At 35.1% G+C, this 25537-nt stretch overlaps 1 protein-coding gene across 1 annotated transcript in view; it reads left to right on the forward strand.

Annotated features, from left to right (window-relative positions):
* The window catches only part of Kcnd2 (potassium voltage-gated channel subfamily D member 2), a 475705-nt gene extending 469291 nt beyond the window's left edge, over nt 1–6414 (forward strand). Inside the window, exons 4-6 of the mRNA XM_042696032.1 lie at nt 1029–1121; nt 4097–4344; nt 6237–6414. Coding sequence (XP_042551966.1) covers nt 1029–1121; nt 4097–4344; nt 6237–6414 — 519 coding nt within the window. The remainder of the gene's footprint in view (nt 1–1028; nt 1122–4096; nt 4345–6236) is intronic.
* Nucleotides 6415–25537: the final 19123 nt, after the last annotated feature.

The following is a 25537-nucleotide window of genomic DNA, read 5'->3' on the forward strand; positions in this document are numbered from 1 at the left end:
GAAACTGTACTATGAAACATTTCCAGAAAAAGCTGATTACTCTTCCCTTGGTCAGTATCTGCACTCTCAGGTGAAGACCTAAGAGTTGAAAAATGTTCAAGTAAGTCAGGCCGTGGGGGCTCAGTCAATCCTTTAATCCTAGCTACTAGGGAGGCTGAGAGCTGAGGACTGACCAACCAGAATAGAAGAGTACATGAGACTCTGTTCTCCAATTAACCACCAAAAAGCTATAGTGGATGTGTGGATCAGATGGGAGAGCAGCAGCCTTGAGTGAAAAAGCCAATGGAAAGCATAAGGCCCTGAGATTAAGCCCCAGTACAAAATATGGGTAATGACAAGATATCTCATGTTACTTTCTACTGGAGAGAAAGCATGATTCCGTTAGCATAAGGAATGTCGCATGATCCAATTACAAATTGAGAAACTTATCATCAAAACTTTCCTTTAAAATTCAGGGTTCCAATCATCTTAATAGTGACTTCCAATCATAATAATGATTTCAGGATTATTTGAGCACAACATTAAACTCAAAGATAAAGATCCCCATGCCTACAAATGTAGTGGTGTTGAATAAGTAAAGAAGAGGTAGATTTTCAGTTCAAGGAAATGACCAGACCTCAAACCAGGTCCTGGTGGATCACACCTGTAATTCTAGCCATTCAGGTTGCTGAAATCCAAAGATGGATGCTGGAAGTCAGCCCAAGAAGAAAAGTCCCATAAATTCCCCCTCTAAAAATAAGCAGCAGAACGCTGGGCTGGAGGCATAGTTCACATGGTAGAATCTCCAGTCAGGCAAACAAACAGCAAGGACAGAGCCGTGACAACTACCTCTAATTTGGTGGAAATATATGTGCTCATCATTCACTTAAAACTCCAAAGCAACTACACCATTACCTCTTTCTTAGTTAAAACAGTAAAGTGCTGCCAGTCAATCTCAGAAAATAGGCCATGTCTCTTTGCAAATGTGTATCTGAGAGTCTCGTTGTTTGCAAATAAAATAAAATGTTCTTCTGTCTTTGTGTTATCAGTCCTCGGAGGATGAGCAGGCCTTTGTTAGCAAGTCCGGCTCCAGCTTTGAAACCCAGCACCACCACCTACTTCACTGCCTGGAGAAAACCACGGTAAGAAGACCTGGTCAATGCCTATATACTCTTGGGAATTACAAACATACTCTTATTCTGCATTAGAAAGATATGCTAAAATCCTCACCGAAAACCCACCATGTTTGAAATTACCTTAGAAGTCTACAGTGACATTTCCACTAGGAAATTATCATAGAGATGCCTGAAGATGCTTTAGCCTTCGTGATCATCTTACCTATAATCTAAGCTGCCATTTAGATGCAGAGTGAGAGCTGTTTTCCAATAGCTAATACAATCAAATATTATTTCTTCCCTATTTGTAAAGTGGTGATTAAAAGAAGGAACAAAACAATGAAATTCAAGTGCTTCAGAGCGCTCCTTAAGATAATAGCAAGAGAAATAATCAAAGAGCGGGAAGGAAAGAATAACAGAATTCAAGCATTTATTTCTTTCACAGGTGTAATGGATAGGGGCAAATACTTAATATTTATTGGTTTTAATATAGAAATGATCCATTTAATACCTCCTATGGTTCTGGATGTCCAGGAGTGAATTTGCATTTCTCTCAGGTATTTTCTCAGTGGTATTTCCCATAACAAAGGTGTTAGCAGATGTCACAGCCTATGACCCATAACAGACCAGGCCCAGTCCCACATTTGAGTCACACAAAATCACTCACTCACAGTCAAGACATAATATGAATTGTCAATCCAATATATTTCTTGTCAACATATTTGCCATATAGCTACTCAGCAGACATATTCAGGATACATCATCAAATAAATATGAATTCAGTCTTCATCATACCTCTACTTATGGGACAAAACAGAATGTATGGATTTTAGTAGAGAAGACAGTGAGCAGTAGAAGCAAGGATAGATCCACTGTGGAATGGGGCAAAGAGCATGGAGCCAAAAAAGCCAGTCAGGATTGACTTCCTGGCTGAAGCGAAGATCAGCAGGATGATAGAGCTAATGAGGCAAAGAAATGAAGCCATTAAAAGGTGACTCATCTGAAAGAAGCAAGAATTTAAGGGTGATCAGAAGGGTGTCTAGCATGGTATAAAATAGGCATAGGAACAATTATCAGATGATGCTGGGCTTTCTAGACATTGGAAAAATTGATTTTTGTTCTATAATAAATGGGAAATTATGTAAGAGTTCTCAATAGAGTGGCTGCATAATTATATTTACATTTTAAGTAAAAAAAAAACAGAACAAAAACATAAGACAATGCATTGAAAATTAAATGACAGATTAATAGTACAATTATTTATGACTTGTTATTGTCTCTATTATTTTATCTCTATTGTATTTTTTTCCATTTTTCATTATTTTATCTTAGAAGGAATTTTTCAATAACAAAATTACTTTAAGATCATTAAGTATAGTTTAATTTGTGTGACCTACAAAGATATATGGTAATCAATTCCTAAATGATTTCAATTCCAGTCACTGATTAGATAAATTAGAACATTGAGTATTATCACTTGTATTATGTGTGTGAAGTTGCATGGTAACAGAATATGAATCCTTTGTGCACAATTTTATCTAAAATTAAATATTTACTGTAAAATTCTGTTTTATGTGATCAAAAGCTCTGGACTCTAAGCTGCAGAATGTTAAATTTCATGTATTTCAAAATGTTCTCTCAGCAAAGAAATGACAAAATGATTATCGAAAACAATTTATTCCCTATTAGCCTGTGAATTGCTTCAATTGTTTTGGTAATACTTTAGGATGAGAATTGGTTAGTGAAATTCAATGTATTCAAACTTTCCATTGCAAAATTATTTTTACACTCACAGAAATAAAACAGTAATTGAACTATTTTTCCTTCCATGTGTGAGGTAAAATTTTTGTATAGGCAATTTTTATTAAACATTTAATGTTTCTTTACTAAACATTTGAAAAGTAAAATGTATACTGTATATGTGTCAACAAAGTGTGTTAAATAGTACCACTACTGGTTGATTCTGCACCTTAAGTTAGAATAAGAGAGAGGAAAGAGTCATCAGTAGGCTGGGAACATGAGCTCAGCTAGAGTTGTGTCACAAAGAGACCTAGGAGGCCACCAAAGGGCACTGCTAATGACTTCTGAATCACACATGCTGACATATCTGCAGATTAATCATATTTTACTTAATGTACACGTTATAAAATATATTTTTCTATATGTTAGGAACTTTACCTGGGAAGGTGGCTCAGTGATAGAGTGCTTGCCTAGCGTGCATGGGGCCCTGAGTTCTATTCCTTAGCACCACATAAACAGAAAAACCTGGAAGTGGTGCTATGGTTCAATGCTATGGTAGAGCATTAGCCTTGAGCTGAAGAGCTAAGAGACAGCGTCCAGGCCCAGAGTTCAAGTCCCATGACCGACAAATAAATTAAATAAATAATAGGAACTTTGAGGAAGCACATATATAAATCAAAAGTGCCTGAAGTAGCTACTAATTAAAAAACTGTTTCAATTCATTTGAGGTACCTAACTTAAGACATTCTATTAAAATAATCTCTTCATTAATTTGATTAGCTCAAAAAATGAAGTCAATGTGGATTTATAAATTCTTTGTTGATATGAGTATCGTATATGTTATAATATTTTTATATATTATATTTAAATATAATATATGTAAATATAGAGCATAGGTAAATACTGTGTACATAATGCGGTATATGTAGTATATATGAATGAGTATATATTTATCTACTCATTTGTATGGTTTGGAATTTTTTCTCTTTAATTTGTATCTATTTTCTCAATAAGTAATTTATTAAGAAAAAAATAGTTTGTAAATTCACAGCCAATCAACTTTTCCATGTCAATCTCTTCATCTAAAGAGTTTTTATTTCCACACAAGTGCGAGCGTAAGTGGTTCTGATGTTTTAACGTTTATGAAAATGTTTTTACCTACCTCTTGAGTCATATGTACGTAACAAGAAAGACTATAGTCCAGTTTTAAAGATAAAGATATTTACTTCCTTTCTTCACGTTTTCTTCCAACTCTAACACAGAATCACGAGTTTGTAGATGAGCAAGTCTTTGAGGAAAGCTGCATGGAAGTTGCTACTGTGAATCGTCCTTCAAGTCACAGCCCCTCACTCTCTTCACAACCTGGAGTCACCAGCACTTGCTGCTCAAGGCGACACAAAAAAACTTTCCGCATCCCAAATGCCAACGTTTCAGGAAGTCATCGAGGAAGTGTGCAGGAACTCAGTACCATTCAGATCAGATGTGTGGAGAGAACACCTCTATCTAATAGGTAACTAACTGCCCTGGCTAGCCGGCCAGGTCCCCTGAAACCACATTTCTTCCTGTGTGTCACCAATTCCTAGGGTGGAAAAGGAAACAGAGCTAATAGGGGAACAGTGGGAGAACAGACCCATTGACATCACTATTGAGTATAGAAAGCAAAAAAGAGAGTTGGGCACACACAAATCTGTTTTACATCTTCCACCACAATTTTCTTACTTCAGAAGAGCCATTTCTCTCAGAAGTCCATGTATAATCTGGAATAGACTGAAAGGACATTCCATATCAGTAAAGACACTGATGGAATTTACATCATTCGACTGAAAATTAGTCCTCCAGCACCTGAAAATACATCAACACATCCAATGCAACAGTGAAAATTAAAACAATGACAATACAAATCCCCTTTATCAATCAGTGATTTTTGATGACATAAGTATTTGGGGCTATATCAAGCATGAAAACCAATCCCATACAAAAAAAATAAGTGAAATACTAAAGTTCTTTACCTCATGTATATCTGTGGAAATTTTATGTGAAATTTGGATACCAGTAATATTCTTTTTTTATGTCTCTTCTCTGTTTTTACCACAATAAAAAGGATACGTTTCAACCATGCACATCAGCTAAAAGATCAATTTTTGCCAGAATTTTTTACTTCATTCTTCAATTTGAATATTATCCATTCTCAGACTGATAGTCTATAAATTCTCTCCAAATTCTCTGCAGGCATCTTTGTTAAAATCCTGGAGTAGATTCTGAATTCAGGTTATGTTAATTACAAAAGTTAAACATGCCTGGAACCAGAATGCTAAAATTTAGAGCAGTGAATATTTTCTACCTTTAAGATACTTTGTCTTTGCCAGTAATGGTGATGAACTCAGAGCCTGAGGAAGACAAGATCATGGTGGAACACCAACCCAAGCAAAATATTTGAGAGGATCCATAGCAACCATTAATATTCTGTACATAGTGGCACATACTTATCATCCTAGGTAAAGAAGAAGCATAAACAGAATTGTGGATCAGGATAGCATGGGCAAAAATGAAGAATTTATTCACAAAACAACTAAAGCAAAATGGGAATGGTAATATGATCCAAGTGATGGAGGCTGTCTAGCAAGTACAAGTCCCACAGTTCAAACCTCAATACTACCAAAAAAAAGAAAAACAGTCAGTTGGTGGTGGGTTTGGTGTTGAGCATCTGTAATTCCAGCAACTCACTGCTCAGCTGCTGGTTACACAGAAATGGATGTATTATGGTTTAAGGTCAGCCTGGGGAAAAAATGCATTTTTATCTGAAATTAAACACATAAAGATTGAGTGTGTGTGGTTGAAGTGCTAATATGACTGCCTTATAAGCATGGGACCTTGAGTTCAACATCCGGCAGTACAAGAATGTCACTTAGGAAGACATTCAAGTTTTAGCTAGAAGTGTTAAACTCCTGGGGGCTCCGGCATAGGGCCATCACCCAGTAAAGGGATCAATAAACATTATTTATTTTTAAAATGACATGACTTTTCAGAGTCTGTCATCAAAATGATTGAGAAATATATTTGAGTAACCCTTTCATAATGATATCTCAATCCCCTTAAATTTCCATCTTAAGTAAAAGCATTTTATTTGTTCTATTCAAACTGATATTACCTGAGCCTCCCTCTCTGCTGCATTTGTGGTAATATGCTTTATTAGAGAAACAGTTATTGACCAAATTAACAGTAATCAACTGACTCCTGATCAAACTAACAGATATTAAGTTTTGGTGTTTTTTAATATGGTAATTTTCCTTAAACTTTAAAAGTATAATTTATGAGCATTAAAATATAATTCCTTCAGTTACATATATAAAAAAATTAAGGTCACTGCTTCCTTTCTTAAAGAGATTTTTTTTCTCTCTTCAGCCGATCCAGCTTAAATGCCAAAATGGAAGAGTGTGTTAAACTAAACTGTGAGCAACCTTATGTGACTACAGCAATAATCAGCATCCCAACACCTCCAGTAACCACACCAGAAGGCGATGACAGGCCAGAGTCTCCTGAGTACTCAGGAGGAAATATTGTCAGAGTGTCGGCTTTGTAAGACAATTGGAATAGATTTAAGAGCCTTTGAGCCTTGGCTATGGAAAGAATCTCAATGTAGAAGAAAGACCAAATGCTAAGCCCTTTTTTTTGCAGATTAAGAAAGCAAAGCATGAAGGTTGATAGTGAATCAAAAGTAAAGCTTCCAAACTAGAGGATGTGAATAAAACCACCAAATGGCATTTCTAGACAGAGTTTGACCTGTTATTCAGAGGAGTAATCTGTGGCCCTTTGACTTTGTGAATGAGCACAATGAAATGCCACCTATTAATGCTTCTTATGATCAGAACTCTTTTGTAATAAAACAAACAAAATAAATCTTTGAACATAATGTTCCAGTTGAATGCAAAACAAAAAAATATGGAAAACATTTTGATAAAAATTTTTTCCTGTTAAAACCACGAACATTGGCTAAGATGAAGATGATACATATGGAAAAAAAAACCTCATACAACCCATTTGTATTGACTGAGGAAACCATCTTAATGCATGCTAGAATTCTTTGGAACAGTGATCTCAGTTTCCTTATGTTGTCTTCAGATTAGGCATGATAAACTCTAATTGTAGAAAGGGGAAATTTCTGTGCACTTACAACAAAGTTGATTATTCATGTTCCATGGTGGGCTGTGCAAATAAACTCCTATTAGAACCGCAGTAATTTTCATGGGGATACTCATTAGTAAATCTAAAGTGTTCAGATAGTTCAGCATTAATTATGGTCTCACCTTGCACCTAGTTACTGTTACAGCTGCAATAACTCATTGTACACTTGTTATATTAGCAGTATTTTTTTATTTTGTGATTGGACTTTTCAAATCTTCATAGTTACAGTATGAGCCACATTTATAGACAAACTTGTGGTGTGGCTAGGGTGTAACTCCAAACTACTGTGTCATGAATGTTTTCAGTAGTATTCTTTGGTCCACTGTATTTCTGTGAACCTGTGCATTATTCGTTCCTGAACTTGGATAGCACCTTTCTATTGAGTTTATCATCACCAACAAGACTAGAGTTTATTGTGGTTCAAGTGACTTTCCTACTTTTATATTCCCCAGCAAGTTACCTTGTGTGTAGATTGTTATCAATCCCCTTGTCAAAAAAATGTGAGAAAAGGAGTTGACAGCTAAGAATTATCTCTAAGGTCTGTGGTATTTATGGAAAATCCCAGACCCTAGATATATCACTATATATTTCATAAAGAGAGCTGACTGGGATTAAAATCACAGGATCATTGATCTCAGAATCTTATTTGATGTATTATTTATTTTTCTTTAGATCTCGAATACATTTTGAGAATCACTAATGTGAACTGAAACACAGAAATATACTGAGAGTGCTTTATGTAGCAATATTTGACAAAAGCACGCTTTCGATGCCTTTCAGGAAGGCATTACTAGTTTATCTCAGACATGTTTCTGTGTATTGTGAGGCGCATGTTCTCTATGAACTTGGCAGGATCAGAGTTTAATGATGTAAAGTTGACCTCTATGTACATTGACGTGAAAAGACATGCTACCTTTTCACCCTTAAGCTGTATCAGCAGACATGTCTGCATGTGACAGTGTAAAAAACAAAAAAAAGTTCTATGTAAAATAAAATGTTTTGTTCATTCCAAACCACCACTGTAAGGATTAAAGCATAGTTTCTATACATGGAAAGAGTTGATAATTTTCCCTCTATTATAGAAATTTTTAAATACTTATCATAACTTATCATAAAGAGTATTTAACCCAACCATTTTCAAGTAAAGCCAGGAAGTCTTGCTTCCCATTTCTAGAATAGTTTCTAGAACAGTCCAGTAGATCCTATTGCTGAGTGAAAATAAGAAAATCTCAGCTGTTTTTTCAGAAGGACTGGCTTTACTCCTAGCTACTAATCTTTCAGCAATGCATTAACAGTTATATTAATATTGGCCTCTTATCACTTTGTGCTTCTAGAGCAAATCTATAGTCAGACTTCTTTGATGGCATTTATTGAAAACCTTTTTTAAAAAGTAGACTAAGGAACTACCATCAGGAATATTTAATGTCTTTTAATTCCCAATAAGAAATTCTATTTTCATGTTTTTAACATTATATGAAAAGAAAATACATTTAGGTTATTTTGGTTGAGAGTTCTGCTTCTTGTTCTGATTCATCATCTATCCATAATTATTAATTTCTTTAGACTTTGGAAAAGAAAAAACCTTTTGATGTTTTAAGTGATTAAAATCTGTACTGTTTTGGTGGTGAATGACTATTGACGACCGTGTTAGGTGCACCTGTATTGTAAGTGAAATGTAATTATTTCTGTGTGTTATATGGAGTAACTAAGGTCATTGTTTTTTGACAATTTTGTTTGAAATTCATGTATCTTATTTCAAAGGATAGCATAATATGTGCATTATGCTGGAAAATAGACCTTTGGAGAATACTTAAATAAAACATGTGCATGCCTGAACAGGACAATGTGGTTGACTGTGGCTCTATGTTTTCTTAGACTTCATTCCATTCCAGAATTGTATAATTTTTATAATATCCACTAATGTTATCCTCTTCTTTCTCCCACACCCTATTTTCTGGTTCCACCCATAAAAGTTTCTCTTTTACCTATCATTAAATAGGTAGATGAATAAATAGATAGTAGATAGATAGATACACAGATAGATAGATAGATACACAGATAGATAGATAGACAGATAGACAGATAGATAGATAGATAGATACACAGATAGACAGACAGATAGATAGACAGACAGACAGACAGACAGACAGATAGATAGATAGATAGATAGTAGATAGATAGATAGATACACAGATAGATAGATACACAGATAGATAGATAGATAGATAGATACATACATACATACATACATATATACATACATACATACATACATACATACATACATACATATATACATACATACATGGATACACAGATAGATAAAAGTTCTAGGTCTAAAACATGAGGTATTTTCTACCCTGGTGATGATCTTTAGTTCCATCCATTTTCTGCAATGACATCACTTAATTTTTCTTTATGGCATGTCTCATATGAATGGCATGTAACACATACACAGAGCTTAAAAAATTAAATATGAGCCGGGCGCCAGTGGCTCATGCCTGTAATCCTAGCTACTGAGGAGGCTGAGATCTGAGGATCACGGTTCAAAGCCAGCCGGGGCAGAAAAGTCCGTGAGACTCTTATCTCCAATTAACCACCAGAAAACTGGAAGTGGTGCTGTGGTTTAAGTGGTAGAGCACCCTTGAGCTGAAGAGTCCAGGGACAGCACCAGAGCCCAGAGTTCAAGCCCCATGATGGACAAAAAAATAAATAAATAAATATGAAAGTAACAAATAATCCAATTAACAAATGGGCAATCAAACAGAAGAATAAGGAACTACTAAGAAATGCAAACTGAAGTTAAGAGTCAAGTGAATGGGTCTTGAATTGGATAGATAAAACCATAAAATTTACATGTACAGTAGGTAGCTAACCAAGGATATTTTCTTGGACAAGCAAAGGATTTTATATCATAATACAGAAAAACATTTAAAGTAAAAATATCATTATGTCTCAATCTAAACTTAAAATGAGTTTATTTCCCAAAAACCTAGTGAGAAAACAATGCACAAATCACAGAACTAAAATCCTAAAACAGCCTTTTTAAAATAGGTAGTCTATACTAGATTTGTAGCACTAATAATGATGATGATAATGCAAGACAAAAGTAGTAATATTTCAATTGTTAAGTGAATTGGGCCAGACCATATGATAGTCACTTTCCATGTACCAATTCATTAGCTAACTGCATTGAACACATTTTCTATGAAAAAACTCAATTTTTCTGTGGACCAAACACAGAAAAGTAATGGGTCTGGATTTTTCTAATTTAGATAATATAACATTTTAAATTAAATCATGTTTTTTGTGACACAGTTTCTATTGTACAAAAACACTGATGGTACTTCCTCTTTTAGACTAAAACAGAAATTGAAAATAACCAGAACATAAGAACACTTGGTTATAGTCTCCCAGTCTATAGATTACAGTGTTATTATTAAAGACAATAATTTTTTTTTCCTGGTTTTCTTTAATCCAAAAGTTTTCTTACGCTAAAAACTTACTGCTAATAACTGCTTCCTGGTCAATTGTAGATAAATTTAAGTGAAATTTAAGACCCTAGGAGATATAGCACTGTCCTAATTTACAAAGATTTTTCAACAACTCAATATCACTACACCAAACACATAAAACTAATGTTACAGACACAGACATAATTTTGTGTGAAAGCATTTACCATCTCCCATGTATTCCTTTTTTTTTTTTGAACAAAGCTCTGCCAATATTTTCAGTTTTTATTCAGGGCTGTAATTGCAGCTGTAGTATCTACTTCGATAATGATAAAGAAATAGAAATACTTTGGAATTGATGTCAATAACTACAAATTCTCACCATTCATTATTTTTTTGTACCTTCCTGAAGTCCTGCAGGCAAACATTTGAAAGAATGACAACAAAATTTCCATTGCCAGTTAGTATCTTAACAAAATCAGGTACTGGGAGAATCAGATGTACAAAAGTATTCCATAATATGCCAAATTAATAGGATGCTATTTAAAATATTCCTGGATTTTTTTATTCTCACAAGAACTCCCAAAAATTTTCTATACACTGCTGATTTTTCTTTTTTGCCCTAAAAATAAAAAAATAATTCAAATAAAGGTATAAACACAGACATTTGATTTAAAAGGAACTATAGAAAATTTAATGTGCCTTTAAAATGGTGCTTTGGATATAACTACTTGCCATAAAACTTCTTAGAGTTTCATCGTTTGCTTGTTTTATGCTGCAAAATAACACTGGTCTATTAATAATATCTCTTTACCCTCTACTTCTTCACTACCTACTAATGTAAATGTATTATTGACTATATTAATGTTATGTCTCAAACTTCTAACTTCTTTTACAGAAATATGCTATAAATAGGTGCACATATATGTATACACATATATATGTGAACAACTATATAAATATGCAAGATAAATGTGTATAAGCATATATGTAAAATATACAGAGATCAGTTTATAATAATAATACACTGAACTTATATACTGATTTTAGTGTATTGTTGTCAAAACTGCACCTATAAAATTGTAATTAAAAGACATTTGTGAGAGAATCAGCATTTTATATATAACTTGTTATTGCTTCTTAGTGCCAAACTCTGATAATCATTTTTAAATATTAACATTTTATTATTTGACAAATTATAACTTTATAAACTTATTTTAAGTTTACGATAAAGTAATATCACATTTCCAAACTAACACACAAAAGATAAAAACTCCATTTTTTCACAAACGAGGAAAATACAGAAGGTAAGCCCTAATAAACCAGAATATAAAATCTCACAACCGCTCTACTGTCTGAAATGAAATACTTCTGTTCACCCAAATGTGCATGAGTCATCTAGCGAGAGAAAAAAACCATCAGTGACTGGACATACTAAAAAACACATATCACTTGGGAAACACCAATGTGAGAAGACTGAAAGGATTCCACCTTATGTTACTTTCTCTAGTAGAATTAAAGAAGATCCCTGATCTAGAATTCAGTTCATGGGCAAAGATTCTGGGAATTGTATTCAATTTCTAATGAAATTATTTAGCAGTACATATACACATAAAATTTGTAGGATATATAAAATTAATTCAAAGCATTTCCCTATTACCTTTAGTAACTACCTCAGCTTAAATCTATGCTAAATATGATAACAAGTGTGATAAATTCAATTTAGAAGACAAGGTTTAAGGCCACATGTCAAAAAGTAAGACTAGCTTCAGTTTATGTAACCTAGTCTGATTGTATTTTATTGTATTTTTATAATTATCTTCAATTCTAATCAAAATGTAAATTTAATAGGACTTCAGAACTGTTATTTATTTCTAATTGTTGCACTTCTTCATTTTTCTTATAACCAAGTGAAAATATATTCAATGCTCAAAATGTATCATAAATATTTTTACAACATAAAAGAACATCAGACAACCATCCATAATAGATATTCTTTATAATAGAAGCACATCAAGTAATAAAAGAAACATATGGCTTCCTAGGGAATGTCCTGTATGTACATTTCTATTTTTAATCAAAGTTTGCTGTATAATTATGTAGACATTTTGTTGTGAAATCTCTTTCATATCTCAGGTAAAACTCAGAAAACAAAACAAGACCCATACAAGCATGTGCGCGCACACACACACACACACACACACACACACACACACACACACACACATACATACACACCACATCACGCCTCATTATGAAACTATAACACAGCACACCAAACCACGCAAATGAAGATAATTAGAATTTGAATTTCCATTCATTTCACTACATGATGAAAACAAAATTTAATGCTTTTCTTTAAAGCTTTCTCTTTTCCATAACCATTATCTCTTCTCAGTGCTTTTTCTTTGTCAATTGTAGAGAATTATAATGTAGTGATGTCTAGGCTTTGAAATAAATCTTCCATTATAAGATCTAAAGCAGCATTTTTACTATTATCACACAGCATCATCTTTTTTTTTCCCTAATGCTTAAATTCTGTTGAAAACCTGAACCAGCACTATCTAATACAAAAGAGAAATGGAATAGCAGCAAGTTTGAGTGGTACATACGAAAAAGGGAAACTCACCGTCTATCATCTTGCAAATCTATTCAGAATCTGTGCTCCTAAGTTAACTTTTAAATAAAACAGTATATATGTATTCATAACATTTAATAGTTTCTTAGGTAACTTGTTTTAAACTTTAAGGTAAATATTTGTGGTATTTTGAATAAGGAACTATCTTAAATCCTTATCATCATTAAATTAAAAGACCTAGCAAAAAAATCAAATTCTTGCTTACAAAATGCATTTATGAGACAGGCACTGTCATCCTAGCTAGTTGGGGGTTGAAATATGAGCATTGCAGTTCAAAGCTAGCCTGAGGAAAAAAGTCCATTAGACTCGGATCTCCAAGTAGCCGGTAAAAAAGCAAGAACTAGAGGTATGGCTTAAGTAATAGAGCACTAGCCTTGAATGAAAAGTCAAATCATAGCTCAAGGTCCTGGGTTCAATCCCCAGTATTCATATACACGTGTGCACGTGTGCACACACACACACACACACACACACACACATGTATCCATGAGCTTTAACCTATGCTTTCCAAATGGTTGAAACAATTTCTTTCGACTTTATAACTTACAGGGATGTGAGATATATATATATATATATATATATATATATATATATATATACATATATATAATGTATAAAGTATTATATATATATATATATATCTGTGTATGTCCTAGTTATGTTCCCCAAAATAGAAACTATAATGTTAACAACTTAAAATGACATTAATTCAAGAGATTTTCTTAAAAGAAAGATTCTTTTGAAGAAATGAGCATTGGATGGCAGTTTAGTCATGGCTATAATTGCACAGCAATGGTACATAATATACCTAGGTAATATAGCAATCATATTCATTCACTTTCTCTGTGAGCACAGTGTACATTTCAGGTGCTATGCTAGCTGTTAAGGATAGACTGATATCATGTTCCTTCCTTCAGTAATATGTGTAAGCCACTTGTAACTTGGACCCAAGTTAAACTGAAATATAATTAAACAAATTAACCCTAAAGTAAACATATCCTAGACAATGACCAATTTTGTACTCAAATCATCAGTAACATAACAATAATATAACAGCAGCAATATCAAAACCATGGCTCAGCATAATAAAGGAAGGCTCCTAGCGAAAGGCAGATGAGATTGGATAAACGAAGCCAGCCAAACAAATTGCCGTCTGGCCTTCCAAAGCTGGGAAGCACACATGTATTTACCCTGCAACATAAAAGACCAACCTATTGTTCCCAGTAAAATTCATACTTTATTTTTTTCTTTGTATTGCCAGTTGTGCCAGAACTGTTCATGATTTTAACCTATAATCATTGTAATCAACCAATATGAGTCTTGCCCTCTGTTTCAATTCTCCATAAAACCATGCAAGCTGATGTTAGGCCAACCCTTTTCCAAGCAAGGTTAACAAAGTCCAGAGAAGTTAAGCAAGTGGCCTGAACCCTCTGCACTAGTAAATAACGAAGAGGATCAAACTTAGGTCTCACTAAAGAATCCATTCATTTAAGCTTTTATTATATTAATAATAAAATTGATTAGTATTGAAGCTGAGCACAGCCTACAATTTTAGATTTAATTACTGAAAAGTAAAATGGCTAGGAACATCTTGTAACTATTCATAATTAAGTTACAAAAGTAGCTCTTTTTAGTACTGCAAGGACTATATTTATAACAGCCACAGTTCATTCTTTTACTATATTAATTCAACAAATATTGATCAAGCACCTTAAATGTGTCAGAAGATTTGCTAGATACTTGAGATGAAGTAATTAACAAGGCAGATCTGATATCTGTCATGTTTCATTTGCATTTAGAAAACTATCATATAGTAATGAATAGAGAGAGAAAATGTATAATTGTAAATGGTGATGAGTGTTATAATTGAAAATCACGGAGTGCTACAAAAATATATAACCTAGGAATCAGTTAATATTCAAAGATCAGAAAAACTCTTTCCAAAATAATACTCATCAGGCACCAAAAGGAAATAGGATTTATTTTTATAATGGGAAAAGATTTCATGCATACTCTAGAGGTAAGATTATAATTCCCAAACTAGAAAAGTTCTTATAACATTTTAAACTCTGTTAAAAAGAAGGGGAAAAAAAGTTCCAGGTAATGAATGAGGGTAGCCATGACTACTGATTAGAAAGCAGACAGGGGACAAGGCATGATGAACTAATAGACCCTTCCACTTCAGGATATTGGAACCTGCCTTTGGTTCAAAGGGAAAGCATGAAGAATTTTGAGCAAAGGAGTGACATGATTCAATTTAGACTTTAAAAATGTCACTCTGGTTGCTGTGTGCCGAAGAATGACTTGAAGGAAAGGGCAGAAAAGGAAACAGGGAGAGCAATTTGGAAACCATTACAGTAACTCAAGTAAGAGTTAAGATATAGTGGATTTTCAGAGGACCAAAGAAAACTGTGTGATGGAAGGGACATTTGGAGTTGAGCAATGATTGGTATCTATGTGAGATATCTCTAGCGAAACTGTCAATCTCATTATTTTAGCAGCTGGGTGGAGGGAATGGTCATTTTCCAATACGGTCAACAGTCCTGCTTTAGAAGTGTCTGTGAGGTTTCCAAAAGGGGCACATACTAGCAATAATAAGAGGAAGAATAAGTCGAGTATTATTAAATGTTTACTGCATGTCAGGCATAATTTCTAAGGGCTTTACATATAGGCATTCATTATGCATTGGAAATATGTATAAAGTATATATGCTACTAGTTTATAGCTAATGAAACAGAGGAATAGAAATGTCACATAACTTGCATAGAGTCACATGGCAAATAAGTGTTACAGATTAGAATGAATCCCAGACTTCTGACTCTGACTTCAAAGCTTGAAAGTATAAAATTTCTACAGTTTTCTCTTTTTTTCTTTAACCAGTTAAGACATAGGGGTACAAGGCCACAAGAAGATTTGAGAGCTAATCATCTGGAAGCCAACTCATGGAGATTGAATTGAAATCAAGGGAAATAGGGAAGGAATAAGAACAAGATCCCTAGAGTGAACTGGATGAACTATGCAATAGCCTAATGGTGGCAGAGGGGGAGAAGGAAATCGGGAGAATGTTGAGGAATTTCTAAAAGAAGAAAATCTGAAAAAGCTGGGTAAATGCTGGTTGAAATGCCTTGCAGGATATGACCTGCAAGGACTTGGGAAATGTTCCCTCTAGTGGTCACCATTCCACTGAGCAAAAGTACATGATATGAAGTTGCAACCAAAATAGGAAGTATGGGAAGAGTAGAATCTGAGAAAGGAAGGGCATGAAATAAGAACAGAAAAGGAAAGCAGCCAGGAGGAAAGGAGGCTCTGAGAGTCACGTTCTGGCAGCTTGCTGAGGTGGCCATGTGTGACTGAGTATAAATTAGTAACTGAACACACTTTCTTGTTGCCTTCTGCTTGTATCCACTGATGGTTGGCTGAGTCTCTGGGAAAATTTTCTCATTTTTCACTGATCTGAATAAAAGGAGAAATTACCTAAAATCTGAAGAACAAGAAAACTTTGAAGCATGGAATCATACTAACCCCTAAGACTCCCAGCAAAACTTGAGAACACCAGACTTCTTCATTCCCCAGGGTCATCTGGTCCTATAATTGAAGGCCAATCAGTGATCCCAAGAAATACTCCAAGACTTGCTACTATGTAGCAAGCCCCTACCAACAACCTGAGGATCCCTCAGCTTCCTTTCCTAAAATCCTTCCACTTATTCTTTTTTCAGGTTGTCAGCAAGACTGGAAAGAATACAGTGTAATTATAATAACTCACGGGAAGAGACAGTGACTGTGCAGCTCCCAGGATATTTGCAATTGACACGAGAACACTTAAACTTAATGACTCCCTAGAGAAGCATAAATATTGAGAGACAATGTCTGTGGTCCTGCATATTCTCAAGAGCATCTTCACTTCTGCCTGTTCTATCTACACAGCCTATCAATCAGGATAGCCTTGTTTACACGGAAACTTATCAGATACACTGCTCTGGTACAGGAGCACACCAACTGAAGGCAAGCATAAATGCAAGACCTGCACTCAGGTATATTCCCAGATATACACTAACACATTCACCTACAAAGCGTGCACCACACACACACACACACACACACACACACACACACACACACCAGATATACATGCACATACAATCTATGATAATGATGAAGATCAGTGTTGGGTGATAGACCAGTGTTGTCTAGGAACAAGGGACTTAAGAAACCTTTTCAAGTTGGGCTCCAGTGGCTCACGCTTGTAATCCTAGCAACTCGGGAGGCTGAGATCTGAGGATTACAGTTCAAAGCCAGCCCGAGAAGGAAAGTCCATGAAACTCTTATCTCCAATAAACCACCAGAAAACCTGAAGTGGCACTGTGGCTCAAATGGTAGAGTGATCGCCTTGATGAGCTCAGGGACAAGTGCCCAGGCTCAGAGTTCAAGCCCCATGACTGACAAAAAAAGAAAAAGGAAAAAAAAAAGAAATATTTTCAATAAGGGCTGAAAATTTGACAAATTGAGGTAAAAATACTGAAGGAAGGGCTGACAAGACTTGTCCAGGGATTCAATATAAGGCAGAAAATCAGCAAGTAGGGAGATTTACTGAAAATGAAAAGGCTGAGGGAGATGCAGGAGATATCAAGAGTATTTCTTTTAGCCACGGTACTTTTTAAATTGATGTGTTCTGTGTGGAGATGTCAAGAAACAGCAGGGTATATAAAAGTAAAATTGAAAGGCAAGGTCAGGGCTGAAGACAGAAATACAAGAATTATGAGAATCGGGATGAAGCTGTAAGGTAAGCTTGTACATAAAGAGACTTTGAGCAGATGGGAGCCCCCAGCCTTCAAAGGCATACAGAGGAGGAAGGCAGCAACAAAACTAGAAGGAGCTATCAATGAAAAACCAGAAAGAAATAGCAAGAGAGCTTTTATCTGTTTTTATCAGTTTTACTAGTGTGTGAACCAGCTGAAAAGGAATAAATCTACTTTATGTGTTTTCTCTTCTTGCAAGAGCTGAGAATTTGAACGAGGAAAAGTTGTGAAGCTCTCTTTACAAATTCTTTGATATACATCCATCCAAGAAACAGAGCTTAATTTCCCTTCCCTGTGTGGGGAGGGGGCCAAGCTTAAGGATTCATTTTTCCAGTTGGTTGAATCTGGCATTTGTACAGAATATCTTCAAGATTAAATTGTTAAAAGACTGCAGCTTCCATCTCAGGAGCACTCTGCTGCCCTTGCTCTCTCTGAGGTCATCTGCTCTGAGGTGAGCTGGCTGCTGTGTAGAGAGGTCATCCAAGTGGAGTACGGAGAGCCCTGATCCACAGCCAGAATCAATGTGCTCAGCATGGGACTGAGCTTCCTGGCAGAACATCTTTCAGTCCAAGTTGAACCTCCAGGTAACCACAGTTAACAGTGGATATCTTTCCTTCATCTACCTTCGAGACTCTGAACTAGAATCATCCAACCAAGTGACTCTCTGAAGCTTTTAGATAATGAAAGTTTTGTGATTTTGTGATTTTTGTGTTGCTCATTTTGGGGATGATACATTAGGATGCATTAGATGATGAATCTATTAGCATAATGGAGCAGAAAATGCTCTTTAAATATGTGCAAAAAGTGTGCCCCGGTGTTCTTACCATTTTCCTGCTATGGGAAGATGAATCCAAGTTGGTAAGTATATTTGGAATCAGTGTCATTTTTTTCCTCCATGCCAAAAAAGATGAGATTCCATGGCATGATCTAGGTGTGGTTAGTAGCATCTTCCACCTTTATTCTGACAAACCATTGTCTTTTGAGGAGAATTTATGATTAATGATACATGATACCTAGAGATCAGTTCCAATATATTATGAGCTTGCTAAAGAAATCCCAGAGAGGATCACTGTAAAACTTCCCCAATTTCCCTGAAAGTGTAGGATCAAGACTGACTGAGGGAACAGAAAGAATAAGACATGGAAAGGCTGTAAGGTATAAAGAAAAAGCATCACAAACTCCACAGCCTGGCTGTGAGGCTGTGGGACATCTATCCAGTCTTTGGAGCCTCAGTGCAAACTTCTCTAAGATGAAGTTTTGTCTGCCTTGCAGAGAGATAAGAGCATTAAATAAAATGAAGCATGTGAAAGCCCCTTTAAGCTTTCCGAACTACCACACAGGCCATTCCATCTACTTTTTCCATTCATGGCAAGTGGATAGGGAAAGTAAATAAATCCCAAAGAATTATATTGATGATAAATTCATTTGCTCACTTGGCCCTGATGAACCTTTTTCAACTAACTTGGGTACTGGGTAAGTTTACCATTATCATACTCTAAAGCACGCATTTCTGCCTAGGGGTCTCTATGTAACCAGATTCAGCCTTGCATTTTACTTTTCTAAAAGCTTGTTCTTTGTCCTCTGTGATAATTTTTATATGAGCTCCTCTATTGAAACTGACAACATAGAAAATTCCAGGGAATATTCAAACCTGAAACAGAACAGCTAATGTTCCCACCCTCCCTCTCTATTCTCATTTCTAATAATAATCTCCAAATGCAGATGGATGATCAAATTCAAGGTGACTTCCTCAGATAAAACCCATGCTCTCAGAAACCCTTCAAAAAATTGGAAGACATGGGACTGGGGAGGTGGCTCAGTGGTAGAGCGCTTGCTTTGCATGCATGAGGCCCTGGGTTCGATTCCCCAGCACCACATAAGCAAAAAGAAAAAAGCCGGAAGTGGCGCTGTGGCTCCAGTGGAAGAGCGCTAGCCTTGAGCTAAAAGAGCTGAGGGACAGTGCCTAGGCCCAGAGTTCAGGCCCCACAACCGGACCCAAAAAAAAAAAATTGGAAGACAACATATGTGTTCATTGTTATTGAAATAGCTATGTAACAGTCAGGTTCTTCATTTTGTAGGATTTTCATTTTTATTACTCTTGTCCTGCCATTTACTATGAGAGAAGAAGGAATGACTAGATTACACTGCAAGTCTTCAAGACAGGATGGATAAAACCAACACATCAACAGATCTATTCTTGGAGCTGGTCAAAGACAACACACGATTTACAATTCTTCACAAACACTAAATTAGGGGGAAAATCATTTATTCATCTTCTTTTGTTCTTATCTTCTTAAAAGTGTGTGTGACTCTGTGTGTCTCTGTGCGTCTCTGTGTGGGGGTCTGTGTGCGTGTTGCTAAGGTATGAACTTAGGGCCTTACTCATACTACATTCCTAGCCCAGAAATAATTTTTAATAGTAAAATCTTTCTTCTTTTTTTTTTGAAACTGACTGTTTCAAATGTTAGCATTTTTTTTCAGTGTCCATGTATTACCAACATATTTAGCTACAGCTGTTAGTTTCAGTCAATTGTTTAAGGTATTAAAATGTCTTAATAAGAAATATTTTGAAAATATAGACAACTAAAATGAATAAACATTTGTGTTCACACCACTAAGATCTACCAAATGTTGGTGCTTTGCTTTATTTCAGATATGTCTCTTATTGGAATATTTTTGGTACAATATGAAAGGTTTTAAATGTTCAGAGAGTTATAAATATCAAAAGAAAGAATCATGTGTTTGGAGTGGAGGTATTGTGTGAACTGAATAGATTTTTTTTTCTGTTTTGGTCAATCGTGGGGCTGGAACTCTGGGACTGAGTGCTGTCCCTCAGCTTTTCAGCTTAAGATGAGCACTCTACCACTTGAGCCACAGTGCCACTTCAGGTTTTCTGGTAGCTTATTGAAGACAAGAGTTTCATGGACTTTCCTACCTGGGCTGGCTTTAAACCATGATCCTCAGATCTCAGCCTCCTGAGTAGATAGAATTACAGGCGTGAGCCACCGGTGCCCAGCAATAGGTATTTTTTTTAACCCTCGCCTTTTTGAAAGATTTCTCCCAAACACAACCAAACAATTCGTGGTAGAAACAGTCTTTCTTATGATAGAATGCAATTCTGCTGCTATCTACCTGGTGTTAGCATCAGATCTTGCAGGAGAGAGGCTTAGACCCAGAAACATAGATAGGTACGCTTATGTCTTTCCACAATGTCAAAATGTATTGAATAACTATAAATTAACAAGGTATATCAGTTTCATTAGCTTTAATTTGCCAAGTACTACTGAATTCATGTGGTTTGCAGGTGATGATTATTTTTTTTCAGTTTTTTCAGGTTCTTTTCATGTGGTAGCCTTTGACACATACAAGTTCATTTATTCCAAACTTAATGTCGACCATTCATTCTCATCTCACACAGTATACTTCTCTTATTGCTGGGATAACATGTTCACACTACTGCACACAATAATTGATTGAGATGATGAATTCTTGAAATTTTTATGACCAGGGTAGCTTCAAATCTCCATCTCCCAAACCCCCCTCTCAATTAGCTAGGATAATAGGCTTGAGAAACTATCCCTAGCTCCTGATACCCACTTTTGAACCTTTCATCTTATTCTTCCTCCAGATAGACACTGAGCTGCTTTATTAACTGTAGATTATTTTGACTTTTCATGAGACATGAATAGAAACATACAGTTTCTTTAATTATTAGTTGACATATTTTACTCAGAAAAAATAATTTTTACTTTATTTTTTTGGGGGGTCCGGTTGTGGGGCCTGAACTCTGGGTCTGGGTGCTGTCCCTCAGCCCTTCAGCTCAAGGCTAGCGCTCTACCTCTTGAGCCACAGCACCACTTCCAGCTTTTTTCTTTTGCTTACGTGGTGCTGGGGAATGGAACCCAGGGCCTCATGCATTGCAAGGCAAGTGCTCTACCACTGAGCCATCTTCCCAGCCCCAATAATTTTTACTTTAATCTAGTTGTTTGTCAATGGGTCATTCTTTCCTATTGCTAAACTTTTCCATGAAGCATAAGCTTTATTCATGTATCAATAGTCCATAACTTTTTGTATTAAATTACGTTCCATAGTAAAGTGGCCATAAATATGGAAATATACTTAGCTTTGTCCTGGATAAATAGGACTAGAATGGTTTAACCATTTTTAAATATGTTCAATAATTTTAAAGTATCTATCCGCTTCTTTTCCAAATGATATAGCTATTTCACATTTCCTTCAACAGTGTGAGAATTCCAATTCTTCTAGGCCTCCATCTCCAATGGTGTTGGGGTTTTAACTTATCTTTTCCTGATGAAGAATAAAGAGCATTTTATCATATGACTATTTTTTTTCAACGTGTGTATCTTCCTTATGAAGTATGTGCTCATATTTTTTGCTCATTTTTAGATGGAGGAGTTTTAAGTCAAGTTTAGAATCTTTTATATATTCTGATAAAAAAAATTTAGCATGTATCAGGTGCACATTTTGTAAATATTATTCTTCCAACTTTGCTTTACTTTTCAGTTTACTCATTTATTAATTACTTATTAACTTCTGCCCTTATAGTTTCATTTGAATATTAGAATTAGCTTTGTAATTTATTTTCTTTCTATCTATCATCTAAGTATCTATTATCAATCTTCTTTTTGATTAGCAATGCTGGGGTCTAAATTCAGGATTCACTATTATGAGGCAGGGACTTTACCATTTGAGTCATATCTTTCAAGTCTTTTTTTTATTTTTTTTTTATTTTCAGATAGTGTCCTGTATTTTCACCTGAGGCCAGCCTCAGATGGTGAGCCTACTATCTATTCCTCCCATCAAATTGGCATCACAGGTATAGGACACTGATGTCAGGATACTGTGGCAATTTCTACGAAAACTTGAATTAGATTTTGATTGGGATTGCATTGAACATAAAGGTACAAATTTAAAACAAATTGTCATCTCAGCAACATTAAAGTTCTTGTTTTGTTAACAATCCATACATCCCATTTACATATATTCCTTAATTTCTCTCAGCAGTGTTTTATAGTGTTAAATATACCAGGTCTTACTCCCCATTTCTCTAAGAATACCTCTTAATATTTAGACATATTGATGTTACTAGTGTTCCAATTTTCATTTCTGGTCATTGTCAGTGTACAGAAAAACAGTTAAATATTTCTTACTGGCTTGGTAGTTTTACCCTTGACAACATTCTTTTATTAGTTCTGGAAGATGTTGGTAGATACCATTGGGTTTTCTACAACAACAATCATGTTGTCTGAGAAAACAGACACTTTGGATGCCTTTAGAATCCTTTTATTACTTTGCGCAATAAGAAAAGAGTCCTATATATTTGCCAGGGTAGTTATCATTTCTAGTGCTTTTCATAGGTATATGTTTTTGTCTAACACCATTTTCTGCGTATCTGAAGGATTCCTGTTAATAGCTCTTGCAATGTGGTTTGCAGGTGATGATTGTTTTTTCAGTTTTTGTATGTCTGAAAAGATTTGTTTTGTCTTGTCTGTCCTTATTGGAAATGTATTTTTGCTGGGTAGAGAGCTTTAGATAGACAATCTTCTCTTTCTGTAGAAGATGTTATGGTACATATACTGCTTCAGTTAAGAAATAGTCTCCATCCTCTGTTACTCTGTACCTACTGAGATGATTTGTTGCTTTTTTAAAGATGTTTTTAATATATTTCCTTTATGGCCAAAGATAGTGAGCACTTCATGTGTTTATTAAATATTTTTATTTCTTTTGAAAACTGTTAATTCATTCAACCTTTCTGGATGTTAATCCTTTATCTAAAGAATAACGATGAAAGATCTTCTCCCATCAAGTAGCTTGTTTCTTGATTCTGTCTATTGTTTCCTACACTGTGCAGAAGATTTTTAATTTGATTCTACTGTACCCCTCCTGGGCATACATTTGACAGAATTAAGACAGCATTACATTCAAGACATCAGCACACTTATGTTTATAGCACCACGATTCACAATTTCTAAACTATAGAATCAAACTACTCACCTATACACTGATAAATGGCAAGAAAGATATAACACATGTACACAGTGGAGCTCTTTATTTACCCACAGAGCAGTAAAATTATGTCATGGAGCTGGTGATAATCATGTTAAGCAAAACTAGCTGGTTTGAGACAAATATTCTATGTTCTCTCTCATATGAACCATATAACAGAGAGAAAGAGAAAGAGAAAAAGAGAGAAATTAAGAGAAATAGAACCAATGAGAAAGAAGGACTCTAAGGCAAGACTTGGAGGATTATAATCAAAACACTCTATACGCATGTACAAAAACAGAATGATGAAATTCATTAAAATTAATTAAAATGGGGCAAGGATGGCAAAGAAGATCAACAGAAATGTGATCAGAATCAATTTTTCAAATAAATAGCAATATCACAGTAAAACCCCATGTTACAATGAATGTAAAAAGATTTTTCTATCACTCTTTTTGCGCAAAAATTTTATCTTCCCTAGTGGAAGTTATATTTCTTGGATGTTGTTGATGCCTTAAAATTCAAATTTAAAAAATTTTTCTAAAATTATTTCAAATATTTATTCATCTCTTCTCCTCTTGATAACTGGAGGTGATCAAAACTTGGAGATGCTGCTCTTTCATTATTGTCTTTCTCTCTCTTTCTCTTCATGTGATTGCTGTGTCTTGAGATGTACTAGTCGCTTTCACTACAAGGAAAAAAATCTGTTCTTTATCCTGCCCAAAATACTTTTTATATTCTACCTTGTAGCTTTGATACCTAAAAATTTAATTTGAATCTTTCAATACCTTCCTTTATCTTTTCTTAAGTTTTTGTATACATGAATAATCTCTAGAATTATTCAAGTTAATGTTTCTGTCTGAACACTGTAACATCTTTGTCGGTTCTTGCTCAATCTAATTGATATTTTCTTCTCCTTATGGTCACAGATTCCTAATTTTAGGCATGTACAGTAATCTTTGGACAGCTAGTATGGTGAATGCTTCTTGGTTGGGTGCTGAATGTAGAGGAATTTCTACCAATATTCATAAGCTTCTTTTTAGATGAAGTTTGACAGATGTGATACTCCATGGTGCTTTGAACATTGGTTAAGTGTCAGTACTTCCTTATTCATTCTACTGTCATCTGTACTCAATTTCTAAGATGAGACTTTTATGTGTACTGTACCCAGTGCCTTGTGAATTATGAGATTTTCTGGTCTGACTGGTGAGAACAGGACCATTCCCACCTTTAGCCACCAAGAAATGTCCTCCTGATCTCTTTGGATGTGTTGATTGGAACTCTGCTGAGTACTCAAATGGAAAGCTTGACATATCCCTGTATCCCCTCTCTATTCCTCTACCTGCGTTGGTCTCTACACTCTCAGCTGCATTTCACTAGTTCATGGAGTTCTCTCTGCTCTACTTAGGTTTTCTCTCTCTTTATCCCATCTTGAAATTTTTCTCAAGGCAGTAACTAGTAGAACCACATAGCTCATTGTATTTTTATCACTTTCTTCAAGGTCCTGCATACTTTGATGTGGACTAGTTTGCATGCCCATTTCACTCAGGAGGATAAATCTGGCCCCTGTCATTGATGTCTGGAAGATAAAGTCTCATTTTGCCATTCTTAAAATAAACAGTGGAATTT

This window comes from Dipodomys spectabilis, unplaced genomic scaffold (assembly GCF_019054845.1).
Source record: "Dipodomys spectabilis isolate Male_0828 unplaced genomic scaffold, ASM1905484v1 ptg000197l, whole genome shotgun sequence".
Lineage (NCBI taxonomy): Eukaryota > Metazoa > Chordata > Mammalia > Rodentia > Heteromyidae > Dipodomys > Dipodomys spectabilis.